Source organism: Bos indicus, chromosome 15, assembly GCF_029378745.1.
Source record: "Bos indicus isolate NIAB-ARS_2022 breed Sahiwal x Tharparkar chromosome 15, NIAB-ARS_B.indTharparkar_mat_pri_1.0, whole genome shotgun sequence".
In the NCBI taxonomy this organism is placed as follows: domain Eukaryota; kingdom Metazoa; phylum Chordata; class Mammalia; order Artiodactyla; family Bovidae; genus Bos; species Bos indicus.
Genome location: NC_091774.1, coordinates 5589976 through 5610659, shown reverse-complemented (window position 1 = coordinate 5610659; position 20684 = coordinate 5589976). Strand labels below are relative to the sequence as shown.

General features: G+C 37.1%; 1 protein-coding gene across 2 annotated transcripts in view; it reads left to right on the top strand.

Moving 5' to 3' along the window:
* Positions 1–20684, top strand: part of DYNC2H1 (dynein cytoplasmic 2 heavy chain 1) — a 397795-nt gene that overhangs the window by 219708 nt on the left and 157403 nt on the right. For both annotated transcript variants that reach the window (XM_070803297.1, XM_019975614.2), the window contains 4 exons: positions 7232–7392; positions 10506–10631; positions 14788–14898; positions 19537–19692. In XM_070803297.1, coding sequence (XP_070659398.1) covers positions 7232–7392; positions 10506–10631; positions 14788–14898; positions 19537–19692 — 554 coding nt within the window. The remainder of the gene's footprint in view (positions 1–7231; positions 7393–10505; positions 10632–14787; positions 14899–19536; positions 19693–20684) is intronic.

The following is a 20684-nucleotide window of genomic DNA, read 5'->3' as shown; positions in this document are numbered from 1 at the left end:
GCTTCCTGCCCCTCCTTCAGGCTGCATCTCTTTGACTTTAAGCTGGAGAAAGTTTTCTGCTTTCCAAGGCTTAAATGATTAAATTGGCACCCTTGGCTAATCCAGGATAATCTTATTTTAAGATCCATAACCTTAGTTACATCTGCAAAATCCTTTGACAGGAGTACCTAGGTTAGTGTTTGATTGAACAACTGAGGGTAGAATCCTGAATATTTTTGTAATTTTACTGCCACAAAATGTATGACATTTTTTGTTTGTTTCCTGGCTTGAGTATTATTCCATTTCTAAAGATTGTCTTCCTATTTAATTGGTTGATGTGTATTAGGCTAGATAGTGGTTGATGATTTTCCTTCTTTTTATTGATATTTATGTTACATTTTTTAGTTGTCTTTTCCCTCTATTAAAGGAAGAGTAATTTTTTTGTCTTTTAGGGAGAATGAGATGAATGAGAAAGAGTGAATCAGTTATACTTACTACTTATAATAGTTTGATATTAACTTGCTGCTTTCTTTACTCTTTACTTACTTTACTCTTTCTTTACCTGTACCTGAAAATTACAGGAGTAATTTCTTTTTTAATATCTTAATATTTTATCTCAGTAAATAAAATACAATGAAGGTTAAAGTGATTTCTTTGACTTACTTTTAGTTCCTTTTTTCTTTTGGAAGAATTTGTATATTTTAACTGTCAAGGTCAAAATATAAGATCCCAATGATTTACAGCTAGTTCTAAACTATGAAAATTCACAATGCAATGAACATTTTTGGCTCTTTACCATTACTGAATAGTTTTGAATGATTGACACTGACAGTTCAAATGCTATCATGAGTCAAAATTAATTGGGTTATTAAAACCCAATTAATAAAACTAAGTTCATATGAAATGCCATGTGGTTTTCATTGGAGTTTTATTGGGTGGAGTGGCTAACATGCAATTCCCAGTAATAAGAGTGTCACCTGTGTTATCTTAAATGGTAAAATATTTCTCATGAGTTTTTCGTCTAATTTAAGATGTTCCAGTTTTTTGACAATTCATTGTATAAAATAAATTAATGCACATATATTTATCTTTAACATTAGAAATAATAATTGCATTTATACTTGGCTCTGGATTCCAAATGGTGAGAAAAACAGATACAATTCCTGCCTTATGGAGTTTAAAGTTGTATTTGTTAAAGAAAGAAATGATAATGAGAACTATTTTCACTTTTTAAAGATAATTTCTATATTTCATGTATTTTCCAAATAAAACACATATTTCAGTCAGTACGGGCATGCGTACATGCGTGCTCTGTCACTTCGGTTGTGTTTGACTCTCCGCCACCCTGTGGACTGTAGCCCACTAGGCTCCTCTGTCCATAGGATTCTCCAGGCAAGAAACCTGGCGTGGGTTGCCATGCCCGCCTGCAGAGGATCTTCCTGACCCAGGGTTTGAACTCTTGTCTCTTATGTCTACCTGTATTGGCAGGCAAATTCTTTACGCCTAGTGCCACCTGGGAAGCCCCCTACAGGCATACCTTGTTCTATTGCACTTGGGCTTCTCAGATGGTGCTACTGTTAAAGAACCCACCTGCCAGTGCGGGAGATGTCAGAAACTTGGGTTCAATCCCTGGGTAGGGAAAATCCCCCGAAGGAGGGTGCGGCAGCCCACTCCAGTATTCTTCCCTGGAGCCTGGTGGGCTACAGTCCATAGGGTCACAAAGAGTCAGACACAACTGAAGCCACTGAGCGTGCATGCATGCAAATACTATAGTTTTTACAAGTTGAAGGTTGTGGCAGTCTTGTGTCAAGCAAGTTTTTTGGCACCATTTTTCAAACAACATTTGTTCCACTTGTGTCTCTGTGTTACATTTTAGTAACTCTCACAATATTTCAAGCTTCATTATTCTTTGGTATAGTAATCTGTGGTCAGTGATTTTTTGCTGTTAGTCTTATAATTATTTTTGAGGTGCCAAATAACTCTCACACGAGCCGTTGAACTTAAGTGATAACTGTCGTGTGTTCTGACTGCTCTGATGCCCGGCTCTCTCCTGATTTTCCCCCTCTCCTCTGGCCTCCCTGTTCCCCGAGACAACAAATTTAAATTAGTTCAGTTAATAACACTAAAACGGCCTCAAGGCAAAGGGTCACACGTCTCTCCTTAAGCTTAGTGAGGAAGTCATGTCCAAAGCTGAGACAGGCTGAAAGCTAGGTTTCTTGTGCCAAATGGTTAGCCAAGTTGTGATTACAGAGGAACAGGTCTTGAAGGAAATTAAAAGTGCTCCTCCAACTCACAGACTTGGAGAACGAACTCATGGTTGCCGGAGGAATGGCTAATTAGGGACTTTGGTGTTGCCATGTGCAGATGCTGTGTATAAGATGAGTCACCAGCAGAGACATACTGTACAGCACGTGCAGCTCTGCCCACTGTCACGTGGCAGACTGGATGGCGTAGGGGCTTGGGGGCGAATGATGTGTGTGTGTGTGACTGAGTCCCTTCACTGTTCACTGGAAATTGTCACAGTACGGCTAGTCAGCGATACCCCAATACCAAGGAAGAGGTTTTTAAAAAGTGCTACTCCAGTGGACACGTGGTTGATAAGAAAGTGAGACAGTCTTATTACTGATATGGAGGGAGTTTTAAAGGTCTTTATAGACCAGATCAGCCACAACATTCTCTTAAACTGAAACCTAAACAGGAGAGGGCTTCTCTGGTGGCTCATGAGTCAAGTACCCATCTGCCAGTGCAGGAGACTTGAGTTCAGTCTCTGGGTCGGGAAGGAAATGCAGCCCACTCCAGTATTCCTGTCTGGGAAATCCCAGGGACAGCCTGGCTGACTGTGGTCCGTGGGGTCACAGTGAGTCCCACACAACTTGGTGACTAAACAGCAACAATCTGAAGAGACACCCTAACTCTCTTCAATTCCGTGAAGGCCGAGAGAGATGAGGATGATGCAGGAGAACAGTGTGAAGCTAGCAGAGAACGGTTAATGAACTTTAAGTAAAGAGGCTAACCTTAGAACACAAATGTGCAGAGTACAGCAGCAAATGCTGATTTAGAAACTGCAGTAAATTACCCATCTGGATGCAGAGTTCCAAAGAACAGCAAGGAGAGAGAAGAAAGCCTTCCTCAATGATCAGTGCTAAGAAATAGAGGAAGACAACAGAATGAGAAAGACCAGAGATCACTTCAAGAAAATTAGACATACCAAAGGAACTTTTCATGCAAAGATGGGCACAATAAAGGACAAAAACCGTATGGCCCTAATAGAAGCAGAAGATATTAAGGAGAGGTGGCAAGAATAAACAGAAGAACTATCCAAAAAAGATCTTGATGACCCAGATAACCACAATGGTCTGATCAGTCACCTAAAGCCAGACATCCTGGTATGCAAAGTCAAGTGGGCCTTAGGAAGCATCACTATGAACAAAGGTAGTGGAGGTGATGGAATTCCAGCTGAGCTATTTCAAATCCTGGAAGATGATGCTGTGAAAGTGCTGCACTCAATATGCCAGCAAATTTGGAAAACTCCACAGTGGCCCCAGGACTGGAAAACGTCAGTTTTCATTCCAACCCCAAAGAAAGGCAATGGCAAAGAATGTTCGAACTACCGCACAGTTGCACTCATCTCACACGCTAGTAAAGTAATGCTCAAAATTCTTCAAGTCAGGCTTCAACAGTATGTGAACCGAGAACTTCCAGATATTCAAGCTGGATTTAGAAAAGGCACAGGACCCAGAGATCAGATTGCCAACATCCGTTGGTATAGAAAAAGCAAGATAAATCCAAACATCTACTTTTGCTTTATTGACTATGCTAAAGCCTTTGACTGTGTGGATCACAGCAAACTGTGGAAAATTCTTTAAGAGAGAGGGATACAGACCACTTTACCTACCTCCTGAGAAATCTGTATGCAAGTCAAGAAGCAACAGTTAGAACCGGACATGGAACAATGGACTGATACCAAATTGGTGAAGGAGTACATCAAGGCTGTATACTGTCACTCTGCTTGTTGAACTTATATGCAGAGTACATCATGTGAAATGCTGGGCTGGAAGAAGCACAAGCTGGAATCAAGAATGCTGGGAGAAATATCAGTAACCTCACATATGCAGATGACAGCACCCTTATGGCAGAAAGTGAAGAAGAACTGAAGAGACTCTTGAAGAAAGTGAAAGAGGAGACTGAAAAAGCTGACTTAAAAGTCCGCATTCAAAAGATGGAGATCATGGCATCTGGTCCTATGGCTTCATGGCAAGTAGATGGAGAAATAATGGAAACAGTGAGGGACCATGTTTTCTTGGACTCCAAAAAACTGCAAATGGTGACTGCAGCCATGAAATTAAAAAAGACTCTTGCTCCTTGGAAAAAAAGCCATGACCAACCTAGACAGCATATTAAAAAGCAGAGACATTACTTTGCCAACAAAGGTCCATCTAGTCAAAGCTGTGGTTTTTCCAGTAGTCATGTATGGATGTGAGAGTTGGGACTATAAAGAAAGCTGAGCACTGAGGAATTGATGCTTTTAAACTGTGGTGTTGGAGAAGACTCTTGAGAGTCCCTTGGACTGCAAGGAGATCCAACCAGTCCATCCTTAAGGAAATCAGTCCTGAATATTCAATGGAAGGACTGATGCTGAAGCTGAAACTCCAATACTTTGGCCACCTGATGCAAAGAACTGACTGATTGGAAAAGACCCTGATACTGGGAAAGACTGAAGGCGGGAGCAGAAGGAGATGGCAGAGGATGAGATGGTTGAATGGCATTACCGACTGAATGGACGTGAGTTTCAGTAAACTCCAGGAGTTGGTGATGGACACGGAAGCCTGGCACTCTGTGGTTCATGGGGTTGCAAAGAGTTGGACACGGCTGAGCGACTGAACTGAACTGACTGAATTCATTTATTTTGGCTGCGTTGGGTCCTCACTGCTGTGTGAGGGCTTTCTCTAGTTGCAGTGAGTGGGGACCGCTCTTCATCGCGGTGCGTGGTTTTGTTGCGGAGCTCTGGCTCCAGGCCCACGGGCTTCAGTAGTTGTGGTGTATGGGCTTAGTTGCCCTGAGGCGTGTGTTATCTTCCCAAACCATGTATTGAACCCCTTTCCCCTGCACTGGCAGGTGGATTCTTATCCACTGTACCATCAAGGAAGTTGCAGAAAGCAACTTGAAATGGATTGAGAGCATCCTAGGATGCTCTCTTCAAACAGTGCTAATTTGTCTTTAAGTAAATTTTCTTTTACTTCACCATTTTTGTAACTTCTGTTATATCACTCTGTGGTATAACACTACTGTTTTTTTTTAAATAATTTATTGCTCCCAGGTTTTAAAACTAAAATTAACAGCTAAAATGAAAATTCTTTTGCATATGTCTACATTCATATTCTGAATAATTTTGTAACTTAAGTGTAACTTAAATTTCTGAGTCAAAGTCAGTGTGCATTTTAAAGACTTTTGATGCATTTTATCATATCACGATACACTTGGTTGGCCTAGAGTGCTAATGAGAGTTTATGAATAAGTAAAGGAATATTTGAATAGATAAAAATGCTTATTACATTGCTACAAGTATAAGAATTCTTTTCTGTTAGGAAGTATGAGTGTTACCAATTTAAGTTTAGTTAAAAGCAAAATTCATAAAATATACCTCTAGAAGTAATTGACCCATTTTTAGGGTAAATTTCACCTAGTATTAGGAATATTTATGCCTTTGAGAATCCTTTCTTAATATTATTGGTTGCTGTTGTGAAGACTAGAGGGGAGTAGTTCAGGTGTGAAATTTGTTTTTTCAAGATGGTCATCTAGAAATGCCTGTTTTAGCCCATTTTTGTGGCATCAAATTCGTATTTTAAAGTGATCATTACAGAAGTCCTTAAGAATATCTCTTCTTGCTCTATTTAGGATTTCTGAGGTGCAATATTATCTATTCCTTTCTATAGTAGAAGGTACAAGGAAGCCTTCCTTTCTCTGTACTCATTCTGTTACATTCTAATCCTGTGTTTTTAAACTCTGTGTCATAGTCTTTTTAGCTCAGTTCAGACATGTATATTTTTTATTTTTATTTAAAGTTGGTCATCTTTAGCTTGGTTTTTACTAAATACAGTAATGGAAACGTTAAAATTTTAGCAGAAATAGTATGTGTATGGGACTTTATATTTTTTGAAGAGCTTCAGAACAGAAAAAAGAACAGATGAATTATCTTGAATACAGTTAGTTAGCAACTGGGTGGTCTTTGGGAAGGCATTCAGTTTCCTTGAGTATGCTTAGTATAGAGTAGATGATGAATAAATGGGATCTGTTTTTATTTTGTATCGTATTTTACCTCCAAATGACCTATGAATTGTTATATCCCTGTTTTACAATTGAGGAAATCAAGGCATAATACATTTTAGTGATTTGCATAGCGTCTCTTAGCTAATGAGCATAAACTGAAATCTATATGTTTCTGTCTCCAGACTAAGCAACCTTTTCTTCCCTCTTAATGCATGGACATAAAAAATAATTTTTTTTATCCTTTATCATGACGGTGATATTGTTTACCAGATCTTGTGGAAATCTGATTCCCCAAATCTGTGGCACAGAGTAGGCACTCAGTTATCATATAAATGAATGAAAACCTGTATGGAAAGATTGTTGGGTTCAGTCTTCTCTTATAGGGAGAGAATTATATATTAACACAATGCTGATTGTGTGCTTCTTCATCTGTTGAATGTGGTAATTAGAGTTCCTACTCCTTAGCATCGTTATTCGGAGAAGGCAATGGCACCCCACTCTAGTACTCTTGCCTGGAAAATCCCATGGATGGAGGAGCTTGGTGGGCTGCTGTCCATGGGGTCTCTAAGGGTCGGACACGACTGAGCGACTTTGCTTTCAACTTTTTACTTTCATGCATTGGAGAAGGAAATGGCAACCCACTCCAGTGTTCTTGCCTGGAGAATCCCAGGGACGGGGGAGCCTGGTGGGCTACTGTCTATGGGGTCGCACAGAGTTGGACATGACTGAATTGACTTAGCAGCAGCAGCAGCGTTGTTATTAGGATTAGATGATATCATAGATATTGAGCATTGAGATAAATGCCTGACACTTTAAGCATTCAGTAAATGTTCTTACTAGTCCGTGAATGATTTTAGAGTAAAAAAACTTTAATATGTATGGGATTGTAGTTCACCTAGTTATTCTGTTTCATGTAATTAGTCTTAATAAACTTCTTGTGGTTCACAGTGCTTTTTTTTTTTAATGCATTTAATATATCTTTTAGGACTAAAAGAGCTGTCCCCACCTCCTCTAAATCTCAAACGTTTGTACAAAGAGACGCTAGAAATTGAACCCATCTTGATAATCATTTCCCCGGGTGCTGATCCTTCTCAGGAACTCCAAGAGCTTGCAAATGCTGAGAGAAGTGGGGAGTGTTATCACCAGGTCAGTGCACATTACTCTGCTGTTTCTGTTCCAGCTATTGATCTTCCTGCTGTGTGTGTGTGTGTGTGTGTGTGTGTGTGTGTGTGTCTTTGTGTGTGCTTTCAGTGGATCAGTTGTGTCCTCCTCTTTGTGGCTACAAACCCCATGGACTGTAGCCTGCCAGGCTCCTCTGTCCATGGAATTTTCCAGACAAGAATACTGGAATACTTGACTGTATTAGTAAAACAGTTTTTTGTTTATATGGTAGGGCAACTAATGTCCCTGAAAACTGGCCACATTCTGATCTCCAGAACCCATGAATTTGTTACTTTACATGGAAGAAAGAACTTTGCAAATATAATTAAGTTAAGCATTTTGAGATGGAGAGGTTATCTGAGATTATTCGGTTGAGCCTAATATAATCATAAAGGTGCTTTTAAGAAGGGGGTAGAAGAGGCAGAATGAAGGTGGAAGAGGCAGATGTGATGAGGCATAGGTCAAAGAGGTAAGGAGCTGCTATGCTGCTGGCTTTGAAGACGTAGAAGGGGCCACAAGCAAAGCAGTGTAGAAGGTAGAAAAGATAACAGGAGTCTCTCCTACAGCCCCTAGAAAGAACAGCCCTGTAGTATCACCGTAGAGCAATAGATTAGTGGGATTCTCAACTCCACAAGTCCGATAAGATAATAAACTTGCCTAATATAATGTCTTTTTGTCCTGAGCTAAATTTCTGAGTTTTAGTTTATTCAGATTAGCACCTTTTTTCAGTTCAGTTTGTATACACATTTTAAAGTGTATTAATTTACCCTCAATTTTTGACATCAAAATATAAATCTTTTTCATTGGGAAAATAATTAATAATGATTAACAAAGCAAACTACTTTAAAAGAAACCAAAAATTGAAAAGAGAGAATGTTATGAGAAATGTTAAGTAGAAAATAGCAAAATAGCAGAGAGTTTGGCTGAGTTGCACTTAGGCGTTGCACTAACTCTAGGGAGTTTCCTTCAGTCCTGGTTATAGTGTATTCATACATCAGGACAGCATTGAGTTGTCAGTGAGATGTCTTGGGGAAAGGGAGCTCTGTTCTACAGGCTGTATCTCTTAGCTCTGAGTTTGGCACTTACACTCATTGTAAGTTGAACTATGTAAATTTCTAGAGTTTTGTGTTGCACAATTTTTCAATACTGTAAAACCTTTAAATACAGATATAGATATTCATAAATCTGTTACTTTAAAAGTTTTGTTCTTATGCTGAATATATATGCTAAGAATAATAATATATTGTTAATGTAAAAAAAATTTTTATTTCAAGAAACTCTGATGTGTCTTACTTTTTTATGTAAGGGGGTTACATAACCCCCTTTTTATGTATGGGGGTTAACCATCTTCCTGACAGTTTCCTGTTGTGCTTTTTAAATGTTTTTTTCTTATAGTAAATGTTTTTTCTTCTAAGATTTCATGAACCTTTAAGCTGTTCTCACACAGTTTATGCCTTATAGAAAATTTCGAGTTCCTGTTTTTAGCTACCATTTCAGTTCAGCAACATTTTTTTTTTTCCCTCTGATTTTCTTGTACATGCCTTCCGTTTGGGGATTTTTGTATTTTAATAATGGCAAACTAATATGTGCCTCTAAATATTTCAACCAGTGTTTGTTTTATCCCTTCTATTTGCTTAGTTCTGGGTTAGATCTTGAAAATTAAAAAGAAATATATATTAGTATTTATTACATGGTTTGTTACCTGCTTAAGACACATGGTTCCCACTAAGACTTTATAGTCTAATTGAGAAACAAAATCAATACTTAAGAAAGTCATCTAAGAAACAATGAAAGGCTGTCTTGTATTCTTTATGAAAAGAGAAATCACTGTGGTTTGAAGTAATCTGTAACAATTCTCTTCAAAGTGTTTTGACCACGTACTCAATAAAATATTTGAGCTAGGGCTCTCAATACAGGTATATATGTCATATATACAAAGACAGACACAGCTGTACTGATACATAAATATTACATAAATTATCCGTCAAAAAACATATCAAGGAGTTTAAACGTGTAACCATTTAGATTCTTGACTAAAACTTTTTATAGAATCTTAGACTTAGTGCTAGTCGCTCAGTCGTGTCCACCTCTGTGACCCCTTGCGCTGGAGGAGCCAGGCCCCTCTGTCCATGGATTTCCAGGCAAGGATGCTGGCGTGGGTTGCCCTTTCCTCCTCCAGGGGCCTTCCCGACCCAGGGATGAACCCGGGCCTCGTGCACTGCAGGCAGGTTCTTTACTGCCTGAGCCGCCAGGTGGTCACCTGTCCATTCAGATACAGACGTCTTACACACTGAAGCCATTTTCTGGGGTCTTTGGCTTCTGCTTGGAAGTTTCTGTTTTATAACGTGATCTGTCATACTGCGTCAGTATACTATGTGCAGATAGATGATAGGGATCAGAAGTGCTGGAGTGGAAGTCCAGTGAGATCAGGTTCGCCTTTCCCCTTCCTCTCCCCTCTCCTCTTTTTCTCCCCACTCCCTCTCATGTTCTCTCTCTCCCCCCTCTTTTTGCCTCCTCTCTCTAAAAATGAATAGAAAAACAGAGGGTGAAGTGTAGAGTCTTGAGACCCAACAACATATTAGGATTTTCTAGATGATGAAGGGCTTGGAAAATTACACAGTTCAATAGACCAAGTAGCTTGAGAGCCAAATATATGCAACGTTAGAGAAAGTTTTTTAAAAGAGAAAATAAATTCAAAGAAGTGGTATTGTTAATGTTTAATCCCTCAAGCAGTTCAAGAACAGTCATAAAAAATTATTTATTTTTAAAGGCCCATGTTTCAGAGTAAGAAGTGCAGGAAATAGTGAGATGAGGAACAAAAACACTGTTGAATAATTCTTCATTCTGTAACTTGAAAACTTGTAATGATAATATCTCTACTAAACAGAAGAATATTATAAATCTGCCATTGATGTAAGGACAAAAGCAAGACAATTGGAAACAGCAACAGAGTCCGATATTTCTTAGTAAAAAGTTAGAAGCCTTATTACAGTACTTGAGTTAGTTCTGTAGGTATGGCAGGATAATTGAAAGTCTTATGTGACAACATGTTATCAGAATTTTTTTTTTTAGTTTTTTAATTTGTTTTTGTTTTGCAGATTGCCATGGGTCAAGGTCAAGCTGATTTAGCGGTTCAAATGCTGAAAGAATGTGCCCGCAGTGGAGACTGGCTCTGTTTGAAGAACTTACATCTTGTGGTATCTTGGCTGCCAGTTCTGGAAAAGGTAGATTCAGATCAATGTGGCACAGATAATATCTCACATACTAAATTCAGTAGTCTCCAAGGAACAACAGGATTAAGATATGTTGTGCATTATTTATGATGTTTTTGAAGAATTAGTATTTGATGGGGAATCATTTAAAATCTATATTTTCTTTAATATATGTACATTTGTACAAACCAAAATGGATTTTTTAGTAAGAAATCTATAAAAGTCTCCTTTTTAAAAGGCATTTAGGGAGAGTCAAAAAATTAATCAGGACTGAAGGGGGGCTTAGAGAAATCTTTCAGATGAAAATTAGGGAAATGCTTTAAAGAACTGTAGAAGACTGTTTTTAATATTAAATTCTCTTTATGCTTTTGTTTTGTTGTGTCTGTATAGGGAGAAAAGATATAGAAGAGTAAGAGGGAACTGCAGAACTTCCTTGCTGCTGAGGAAGCTGGGGTGTAAACTGAAGCAGTTTGCGTTTTATTTAACTAAATATTTATTAAATATTATTTTTTGATATTAATTTTTAATATTTATGTAACTAAATAAACATTTTATTTAACTAAGCAGTTCATTTTTTTTAACTAAAATGGCCCCAGCATGAAAATAACCTTAAGACAGAACAAATTGATGGATCGCTTTTAAATGTAAACCTGGAATTAAGTCTAGGACTTTTTAAAGAAAGATGAATATGGTCTTGGGTAGTTAGAGATGACTCCTAAGACAAGATGTTTCTTGATGGCCATATGGGATTTAGCTGAATGTAGGGGGAGAAAGTTTGTGGTTGATTCTAGCAGCACAAGTAGAAACATAACAGCAAGAGTGTGGCTTCCTAGTACAAAGAATGGAGATGTCCTTAACTGTACTGAAAGGCCAAGCAGAGTGCTGTGGGGCAATAGAGTTAGATGGCTAGGAAGGGGCGAGGTTATGGAATACCCTGGAAATACTGCACAAGTGTTTAGAATTTTTGTCCTAGAACACAGAATCAAAGGAGCTTGTTAGCAGGGGAGTTAATAATTAATTAATTGATCAATTAATCTGGCAGGAGGAATAGAGCCAAGCAGAACAGAGTGGGAGGCTGTAGCCTAGTTATAATGTTGAAAATTTGTATAATGTGTTGAAAATAAATGGGCAACTATATAAAATAGGTAGTTAAAAGCTACCTAAATTATGTAAAATGTGTATTTCGATAAAATAGGTAGTTAAATAGGTAGATTAAATAAATCTTTGATGAATGAGTTAATGATTGAGTGAATGAAGTGATAGACCGTGATGACTCATTATTTATAGTCAAAGGAAGGTATATATAAATATTCAAGTAATTCCTACAGGTTTCTGTAACACTAATGTATAAAATACAGAATTCATGTGTGATGAATGATACATGTTTTAAAAGATATAAGGAAGACTTGTGAATACTTGAATCCTGCTTTCTGTTCCAAATAATAGCTTGATAGCTATTAATCTATGTAAAATACAATTGCAGTTGTAATTTTGGAAGCAAATCTTAATTGGAACTTTTTTTATTCTGCAGACAAGTAAAAAAACTGGAGTATAGTTGATTTACAGTGTGGTGCTAATTTATTTTTAAAACTTTATTTTTAATTGAAGGATAATTGCTTTACAGTATTGCATTGGTTTTTATCCACATGTGCTAATTTCTGCTGTACAGCAGAGTGAGTCAGTTGTACATGCATACATTCCATTATGGTTTATCCTGGGAGATTAGATACAGTTGCCTGTGCTATATGGTAGGCCCTTGTTATTTATCCATTCTAAATACAGTAGTTTGCATCCACTGGCCCCAAAGTCCCCATCCGTCTCTCTCTTTCTCCCTTCCCCCTTGGCAACCACAGGTCTGATTCTTTGTCTGTGAGTTTGTTTCTGGTTTTGTTTTGTTTTTCATTTATTTTTAATTGGAGAGTTATTGTTTTACAATATTGTTGTTGGCTTCTGCCATACAACAACATGAATCAGGCACAAGTCCACACAAGTCCCCTCCCCCTGAACCTCTCCCCACACCCGTGACCCATCCCACCCCTCTTGATTGTTACAGAGCACTAGATTGAGCTCCCTGTGTATGCAGCAGCTTCCCACTAGCCGGCTGTTTTACACAGTGGTAGTGGTAGGAGGAGCCTGGTGGGCTGCAGTCCATGGGGTCGCTAGGAGTCGGACACGACTGAGTGACTTCACTTTCACTTTTCAGTTTCATGCATTGGAGAAGGAAATGGCAATCCACTCCAGTGTTCTTGCCTGGAGAATCCCAGGGATCGGGGAGCCTGGTGGGCTGCCCTCTCTGGTGTTGCACAGAGTCGGACACGACTGAAGCAACTTAGCAGCAGCAGCAGTGTATCTATGACAGTGGTACTCTGTCAGTTTGTCCCACCCTCTCCTTCCCCTGCTAGGTCCAAAGTCTCTTCTCTATGTCTGCATCTCTATTCCTGCCCTGCAAATAGGTTCATCAGTACCATTTTTATAGATTCTGTGTATATGTGTTAATATACAAAATTTGTTTTTCTCTTTCTTCACTCTGTATAATAGGCTCTAGATTCAGCCAACTCACTGGAACTGACTCAGTTGCATTCCTTTTTTACGGCTGAATAGTATTCCATTGTGTATATGTACCACAACTTGTTTATCCATTCATCTGCCAGTGGGCATCTGGGTTGCTTCCATGTCCTAGTGAGTGTAAATAGTGCTTCAGTGAACATTGGTGTAGATGTGTCTTTTTCAATTATGGTTTACTCAGGGTGTATGCACGCTAGTGGAATTGCCAGGTCATATGGTAGTTTACCCTATGGAGAAAAATATGATGGAGATTCCTTAAAATTCATAGTGACTGTATAAATTTACATTCCCACCAGCAGTGCAAAAGCATTGCCTTTTTTTCCACACCCTTTCCAGTATTTATTTTTTAGATTTTTTTGATGATGTCCATTCTAAGTGATGTGAGGTGATACCTCATTGTAGTTTTGATTTGAATTTCTCTAATAATGAGCGATATTAAGCATCTTTTCATGTGTTTGTTGGCTATCTGTATGTTTTCTTTGGAGAAATGTTTGTTTAGTTCTTCCACTTTTTCATTGGGTTGTTCAGTTTCCTTGTATTGAGCTCCATAAGTTTTTGCAACATATATAGGATAGATTATATTATAAAAGTTAAAAAAAATTACTTTAAATGTTTTGCTATTCTTTTGGGAAGTTTGGATGAATTGTATGGATATAAATTACAGGTTATTTTTAAATTCACCCAACAGGCAGAAACAATCTGAGGAATAAAGACAGAGAGACAAATATTTGAATAAGTGACTAAAGCATACAGCTCGGGCCGAAGAATTTGAGTGAATTTGAATGCTGAATTTTGAGTATTATAGGCAATAGGGTATACTAAAAATTGTATTGGAAAGGAATTGATATCATTATGTATCTTTGTGGAAGTGTGAATGGAAGCAGTAAGGACTTGAAGGCCTGAAGATGGCTTGTCGTTCAGGCATAGTGATCACAACTAATATTTATTTTGTATTTACTCTGTGTTGGGCACTACTTTAAGTATTTTACACTATCCTATGAGGGTAGGTACTGTTATTATCCTTGTTTAGACAGTGTAAATCAAAGAATCCCCCAAAGTCACACAGCAAGTAAGTGGCAGAATTTGGATTTCAATCTAGTTCGCTCAGTTCTAGATCCAAGTTCTTACCTGTTACACTGAGCTAGTAACAGACACGGAGAAGGCAATGGCTCCCCACTCTAGTACTCTTGGCTGGAAAATCCCATGGATGGAGGAACCTGGTAGGCTGTAGTCCATGGGGTCGCTAAGGGTTGGACATGACTGAGCAACTTCCCTTTCACTTTTCACTTTCATGCACTGGAGAAGAAAATGGCAACCCACTCCAGTGTTCTTGCCTGGAGAATCCCAGGGACAGCGGAGCCTGGTGGGCTTCCGTCTGTGGGGTCGCACAGAGCAGACACGACTGAAGTGACTTAGCAGCAGCAGCAGCAGTAACAGACAAGATAAAAATTTAAAGGGAATATAATCAGAACATTAAGAAACATATCAGAATGTCACAGAAAGATTTAGTTAAGATACTTACTTATTAATAGTATATTTATTTATAAAATGGAAATTTGTGTGTGTATTTAAGTAGAATTTTATTCTTGTTTTTTTAAACAAGGAATTGAATACTCTTCAACCTAAAGATACCTTTCGTCTTTGGCTCACTGCGGAAGTTCATCCCGGCTTTACTCCAATTTTATTACAGTCCAGTTTGAAGATAACATACGAGGTATGAAGATTTAAAATGAGTCACTAGTTGTGTAAGTGCAGTAACCTTTGCAAGCCTTCTGAAGTCCTATAGACAACTGTCTACTATACAAAACATTCAAAAACTTCTAATACAACATTTATAACAATGCTTTTACATCTTTCTTTTAAATATTATTTAATGTTGTGTTTTTTGTTGTAGTAAAAGACATAATATAAAGTTTACTGTCTTAACCATTTACAAGTGTACAGTTCAGTAGTGTTAACCATATGTACCTTGTCTCTAGAATTTTTTCATCTCACAAAACTGACCCTGTATCTCCTGAAGAGCAACTCCCTGTTTGCTCCTGCTCCACCCTCGCAGCCACCAACCGTTCTGTTTCTGTTTCTATTAGTTTGACTACTTTAGATAACTCATGTAGGTGGAACCATGCAGTATTTATCTTGTAACTGGCTTATTTTACTTGGCATAGTGTCTTCAAGATTCATCCATGTTGCAGCATATGACAGGATTTCCTTCTCATTTAAGGCTGAATAATATCCCATTGTATGTGTGTGCTACATTTTCTTAGCCATTCATCCACAAACATTTAGATACCCAGAAGTGTTTCTGGATCATATGGTAATCCTGTTTTTAATTTTTTGAGGGACATCCATACTGTTTCCTTGTGGTGTGCCATTTAACATTCCCACCAAGAGCACGTAATGTCTCTGCATCCTTACCAACATTTGTTATTTGCTGTTTTTATTTTTTTATTGGGGCCATCCTAATATTGTGAGGTAATAACTCACTATGGTTTTGATTTATATTTCTATGCAATTTAATGCTATTGAACATCTTTGTATATGCTTGTTAGCTATTTGTATATCTGCTTTGGAGAAATGTCTAGTCAATTCTTTGCCCGTCTTTAATTGGATTTTTTTTTATTGTTGTTTTACGAGTTTCTTAGGTTTTCTGCATATTAAACCCTTATCGCTTATACAGCTTAAAAATATTTTCTTTCATTCCATAGGGCTTCCTTTTGATTGTGTTATTTTCTTTGCTGCATAGATATTTTTAAGTTTGATATAGTCCCATTTGTCTGTTTTTGCTTTTGTTACCTGTGCTTTTCATGGCACATCCCAGAAAAAGTCATTGCCAAATCCAGTGTTATGAAGCCTTTTCTCTGTGTTTTCTTGTAGAAATTTTAGGTTTAGGTCTTAGGTTTAGGTCTTAAATCTATTTTGAGTTAATTTTTGTATTTGATGTAAAGGGTCCAGCTTCATTCTTTTGTACTTGGGTATCTATTTTTCATATCATTTGCTTTTTGAAAAATATATAAGTTGGATTTTCAGTCTCTGTCTCCTTCTGTTTTTCTTGCTTCCTTCCTTCCTTCCATCCATCCATCCTTCTAACATGTTTTGACAGATCCCCCCCAAACATGATATATCCAAAATTATATGTGTTAGTAATGGTATGATGTAACTGGTAAAAATCATAAATAAAATAATAAACTGAATTAAAACTTAAAAAAAACTGGTTTGAAACGTTCTACTTGCATCTTCTCTCAATTTGTAGAATATAATCTCTTTTCAAGTGAAAATGTCTTGTTAGTATTTATAACTACTTGCTATTTTATATCACTACTTCTGTTTTTCACCTGAAGGCATTCAGTCTCATGTAGGGAGGAAAAAGGCTAAGAATCCAGAGAATGCAAAAATGATTTCATACTTGAAAATATGTTAATTGAATGAATGTCAATTATAATGTCTGATAAGAAACAATGATTTCTACTGAACTATATTGAAGAACTGTATTGTGCAAGCCATAAAGGCAAGGGCTATGTTTTTCTTGCCTTTTTTTTTTTTTTTAAACTTATATAACACCTGTCACGTAGGAAGAATGCAGTAATATTTCAGTAAATGAAGAGTTAATGTATCAGGTCTTCCCAGATGGCGCTAGTGGTAAAGAACCTGCCTGCCAATGCAGGAGACTCGAGTCATGGGTTCAACCCCTGGGTCAGGAAGATTTCCTGGAGGAGGGCATGGCAAGCCATATCAATATTCTTGCCTGGAGAATCCCATGGACAGAGGAGCCTGGCAGGCTACAGTCCATAGGGTCAAACAGAGATGGACATGAGTGAAGCTGCTTAGCATGCATGCATGCAGTATATCAGAGGTCCCTTTTAACTTACTGTACAGCCTCTTTCAGTATCCTTTTTTATTTTATGAAGATTTTCAGTTTCATTTAAATTATTGGTGAATTTTTTTTGTATTTCTTAAATCAGTATAAAAGATTTTAATTATTCACAGAAATAGTATAGTTCACTGTGTTCAAAATTATTACTGTATATGTGCATATATGTGTACACATATATTATTGTATTTAAAAATTGCTAAATATTCATTTTATTATCTTTAATCTTTTTGATGAGTTGTTTTAAAATTTATTACAAATAATCAATGTCATACTTACTGATTTACTTCTTCTTATTATTTTCTAATCACTGAATTTCCTGCTTTTTTTTCCTTATATTTTCCATAGATTTGTATTGGCTTCTGTTATTTCTAATTTCTTATGTGGAATGCTTAATTTATTTATATTAACTTGAAATAATTTCAGTTATTTTAAGCCTGTGAATTTTCAGTTGAGTATATATTTTAATTTATCTTATAATTTGCCATACTGGTGTTTTGTTTAGTTGCTCAGTCGTGTCCGACTCTTTGTGACCCTATGGACTTAACTTTGCCCTATGGAGCCCACCAGGCTCCTCTGTCCATGGAATTCTCCAAGCAAGAATACTGGAGTGGGTTGCCATTTACATTTTGTCATTTTTCTGATAGTTTTTATTTGTGTATGATTTTTCTCTGAAATTGTATATGGTTTATTCATTTTGCATAATCTTTAGTATAGGGCTTTAAAAACCGTAAGTGATTGTTCAGTTCCCTTAGTGCTCAGGAAATATGGTCTATTCTATGAGAATTTTTAGAAACTGTTTCATAAACAAAACATTTTCATTTTAAAAGTGTACATTTGAAAATGTACTTAGTAAAAATACTTGGGTATTTTTTTCTTTTAATTTAAAGTTTTTATTTAAGAAAAAATGCAATGAAAATTTACTTTTAAAACAAGCTAATTTTTGAAATGGGTTTATTTTGTTCTTTTTCCAAGAATTCATAATTTTTCTTCTTTGATTTTTATAATTTAACAATATAGTATAAATGGATTCTGGACATGTGGACAAGTGTTTTTTGAGTAGTATTTGTCTAATGTACAATTTCAGTTCCTGGGTTTCAGTTTGTGTTATAAACCTAGCAAGGTCAGGTAATAAGCACTTAGTAAAGTGGACTAATATTCAAGGAAGATTAGTTGATATTGTAAAGAGTAATTTGAAATCCTCCTGGAATTTTAAATAGTACTGGAGAGAAAGAACTGACATATTGAACTATAAAACTCCTGCCTTTTAATAATCAGTATCATATTTGTAATGTAAATGAATGTTTCAGTAAAATACTTTAGTAGTCATATAAAACTTATTTGGTTATTTTGAATATTGCTGGTTATGTCAGTCAGTTCAGTTGCTCAGTCATGTCTGACTTTGCGACCCCATGGACTGCAGCATGCCAGGCTTCCCTGTCCATCACCAACTCCAGGAGCTTGCACAGACTCATGTCCATCAAGTTGATGATGCCATCCAACCATCTGTTTTCCAATGAGTTAGCACTTCAGATCAGGTGGCCAAAGTATTGGAATTCCAGCTTCAGCATCAGTCTTTCCAATGAATAGTCAGGACTGTTTGCTTTAGGATGGACTGGTTAGATCTCCTTGCAGTCCAAGGGACTCTCAAGAGTCTTCTTCAACAGCACAGTTCAAAAGCATTAATTCTTTGGTGCTCAGTTTTCTTTTATGGCCCAACTCTCTCATCCATACATGACCACTGGAAAAACCATAGCTTTGTTTTTTTTTTTTCAATAAGAACCATAGACAGACCTTTGTTGGCAAAGAAATGTCTCTGCTTTTTAATATGCTGTCTAGACTGGTCATAGCTTTTCTTCCAAGGAGCAAGCATCTTTTAATTTCATGGCTGCAGTCACCATCTGCAGTGATTTTGGAGCCCAAGAAAATAAAGTCTGTCATGGTTTCCATTGTTTCCCCATCTATTTGCCACAAAGTGATGGGACCAGATGCCATGATCTTAGTTTTTTGAATGTTGAGTTTTAAGCCAACTTTTTCTCTCTCCTCTTTCACTTTCATCAAGAGGCTCTTTAGTTCCTCTTCACTTTCTGCCATAAGGGTGGTGTCATCCGCATATCTGAGGTTGTTGATGTTTCTCCTATCAATCTTGATTCCACTTGTGCTTCATCCAGCCTGGCATTTTGCATGATGTACTCTGCATATAAATTAAATAAGCAGAGTGACAGTATTTGGAACCAATTTGGTTATGTAGGTTTTTTTAATTTAAAAATTATGTGGGAATTTTGAGATGGGCTATTAGGTGTAAGGATTTTAAAACTTGTATTTATACATTTTGAAGTTAACATTAAAATAGTTATTAAATTAAAATAGTTTATTAATCTTGGTAATGATGAAAAATTTCTTCATTAAAATATGTTTTTAAATATGTTAAATACTGATTTATTTGTAAGGTTTTAAACAATAAATTCATTATTTTTTCTCTAGTCACCTCCTGGTTTAAAGAAGAATTTAATGCGTACTTATGAATCTTGGACTCCTGAGCAAATTAGCAAAAAAGATAATGTACATCGAGCTCATGCTCTCTTCAGTTTTGCATGGTTTCATGCTGCATGCCAAGAAAGAAGAAATTACATTCCACAGGTAAGTAGGAACATGTCTTGGATATATTCTACGGTGAACGTTTTTTATTAGAATATTTTTACAATTTAGTATAAGTAGCTAAATATTATGTCTTAATTTGATTCATGATTTGTGAAGTGTTAATCACTTGGTCATGTCTGACTGTTTGTGACCATATGTACTGCAGCCTGCCAGGCTCCCCTGTCCATGGAATTCTCCAGGCAACAATACTGGAGTGGGTAGCCATTCTGTTCTCTAGGGGGTCTTCCTGACCCAGGAATTGAACCTGGGACTGCAGGCAGATTCTTTACCATCTGAGCCACCAGGGAGGCCCCATGGTTTATAAATGTTTATCTCTAATTCCATCTTTTCTGTTAATCTTCTGGACTGTATATAGCTATCTAGTTCACATCGTTTTGAATTAAAGTGTTGAGAACGATGTGTGTACCATCATAAGCCATCATTGTTAAGGTATTATTTTTATGGTTAAATTCTCACAGTCATCTCAGTGTTCAGAAACTGAATTCTCATACCTGTTTTTTCTTCAGTATAGACTGCTCAATAATAGGCATTAATATCTGTTTACTTAAGTTAGAAACATGGGAGTTATTCTTGATTTGGTGTTTTATCCATAGCCTCCCTACACGTCCCATTTGTATTCTATGCCTCAGTCACACGAGACTTCTTTATGGTCTTTAAATCCGTTGAGTATTCTCACTATAGCCTCTGGCTTTTTTTGTTAAACTGTCAATAGACCACGTTCTTTCATTGCTATGGCAGTCCTACCTGGCACCATGCTCTCACTTTCTCGCCAAATGCCTATCTTAGCCCCAAATTTCGTTCCTCTTCCATCTTTAAACTTTTCCTGTCTTCTTTGTTAAACTTTGTCTACTTCTGTTGGGATACCCTTTCCCCAAACTGCCCTCCTCATCTGCCCACCTTTGAGCCTTTATCTATATTTCAGTTACGTGTCAAAATAAGAACAAGGGTTCTGCAGTTTGAGTCCAGACTCT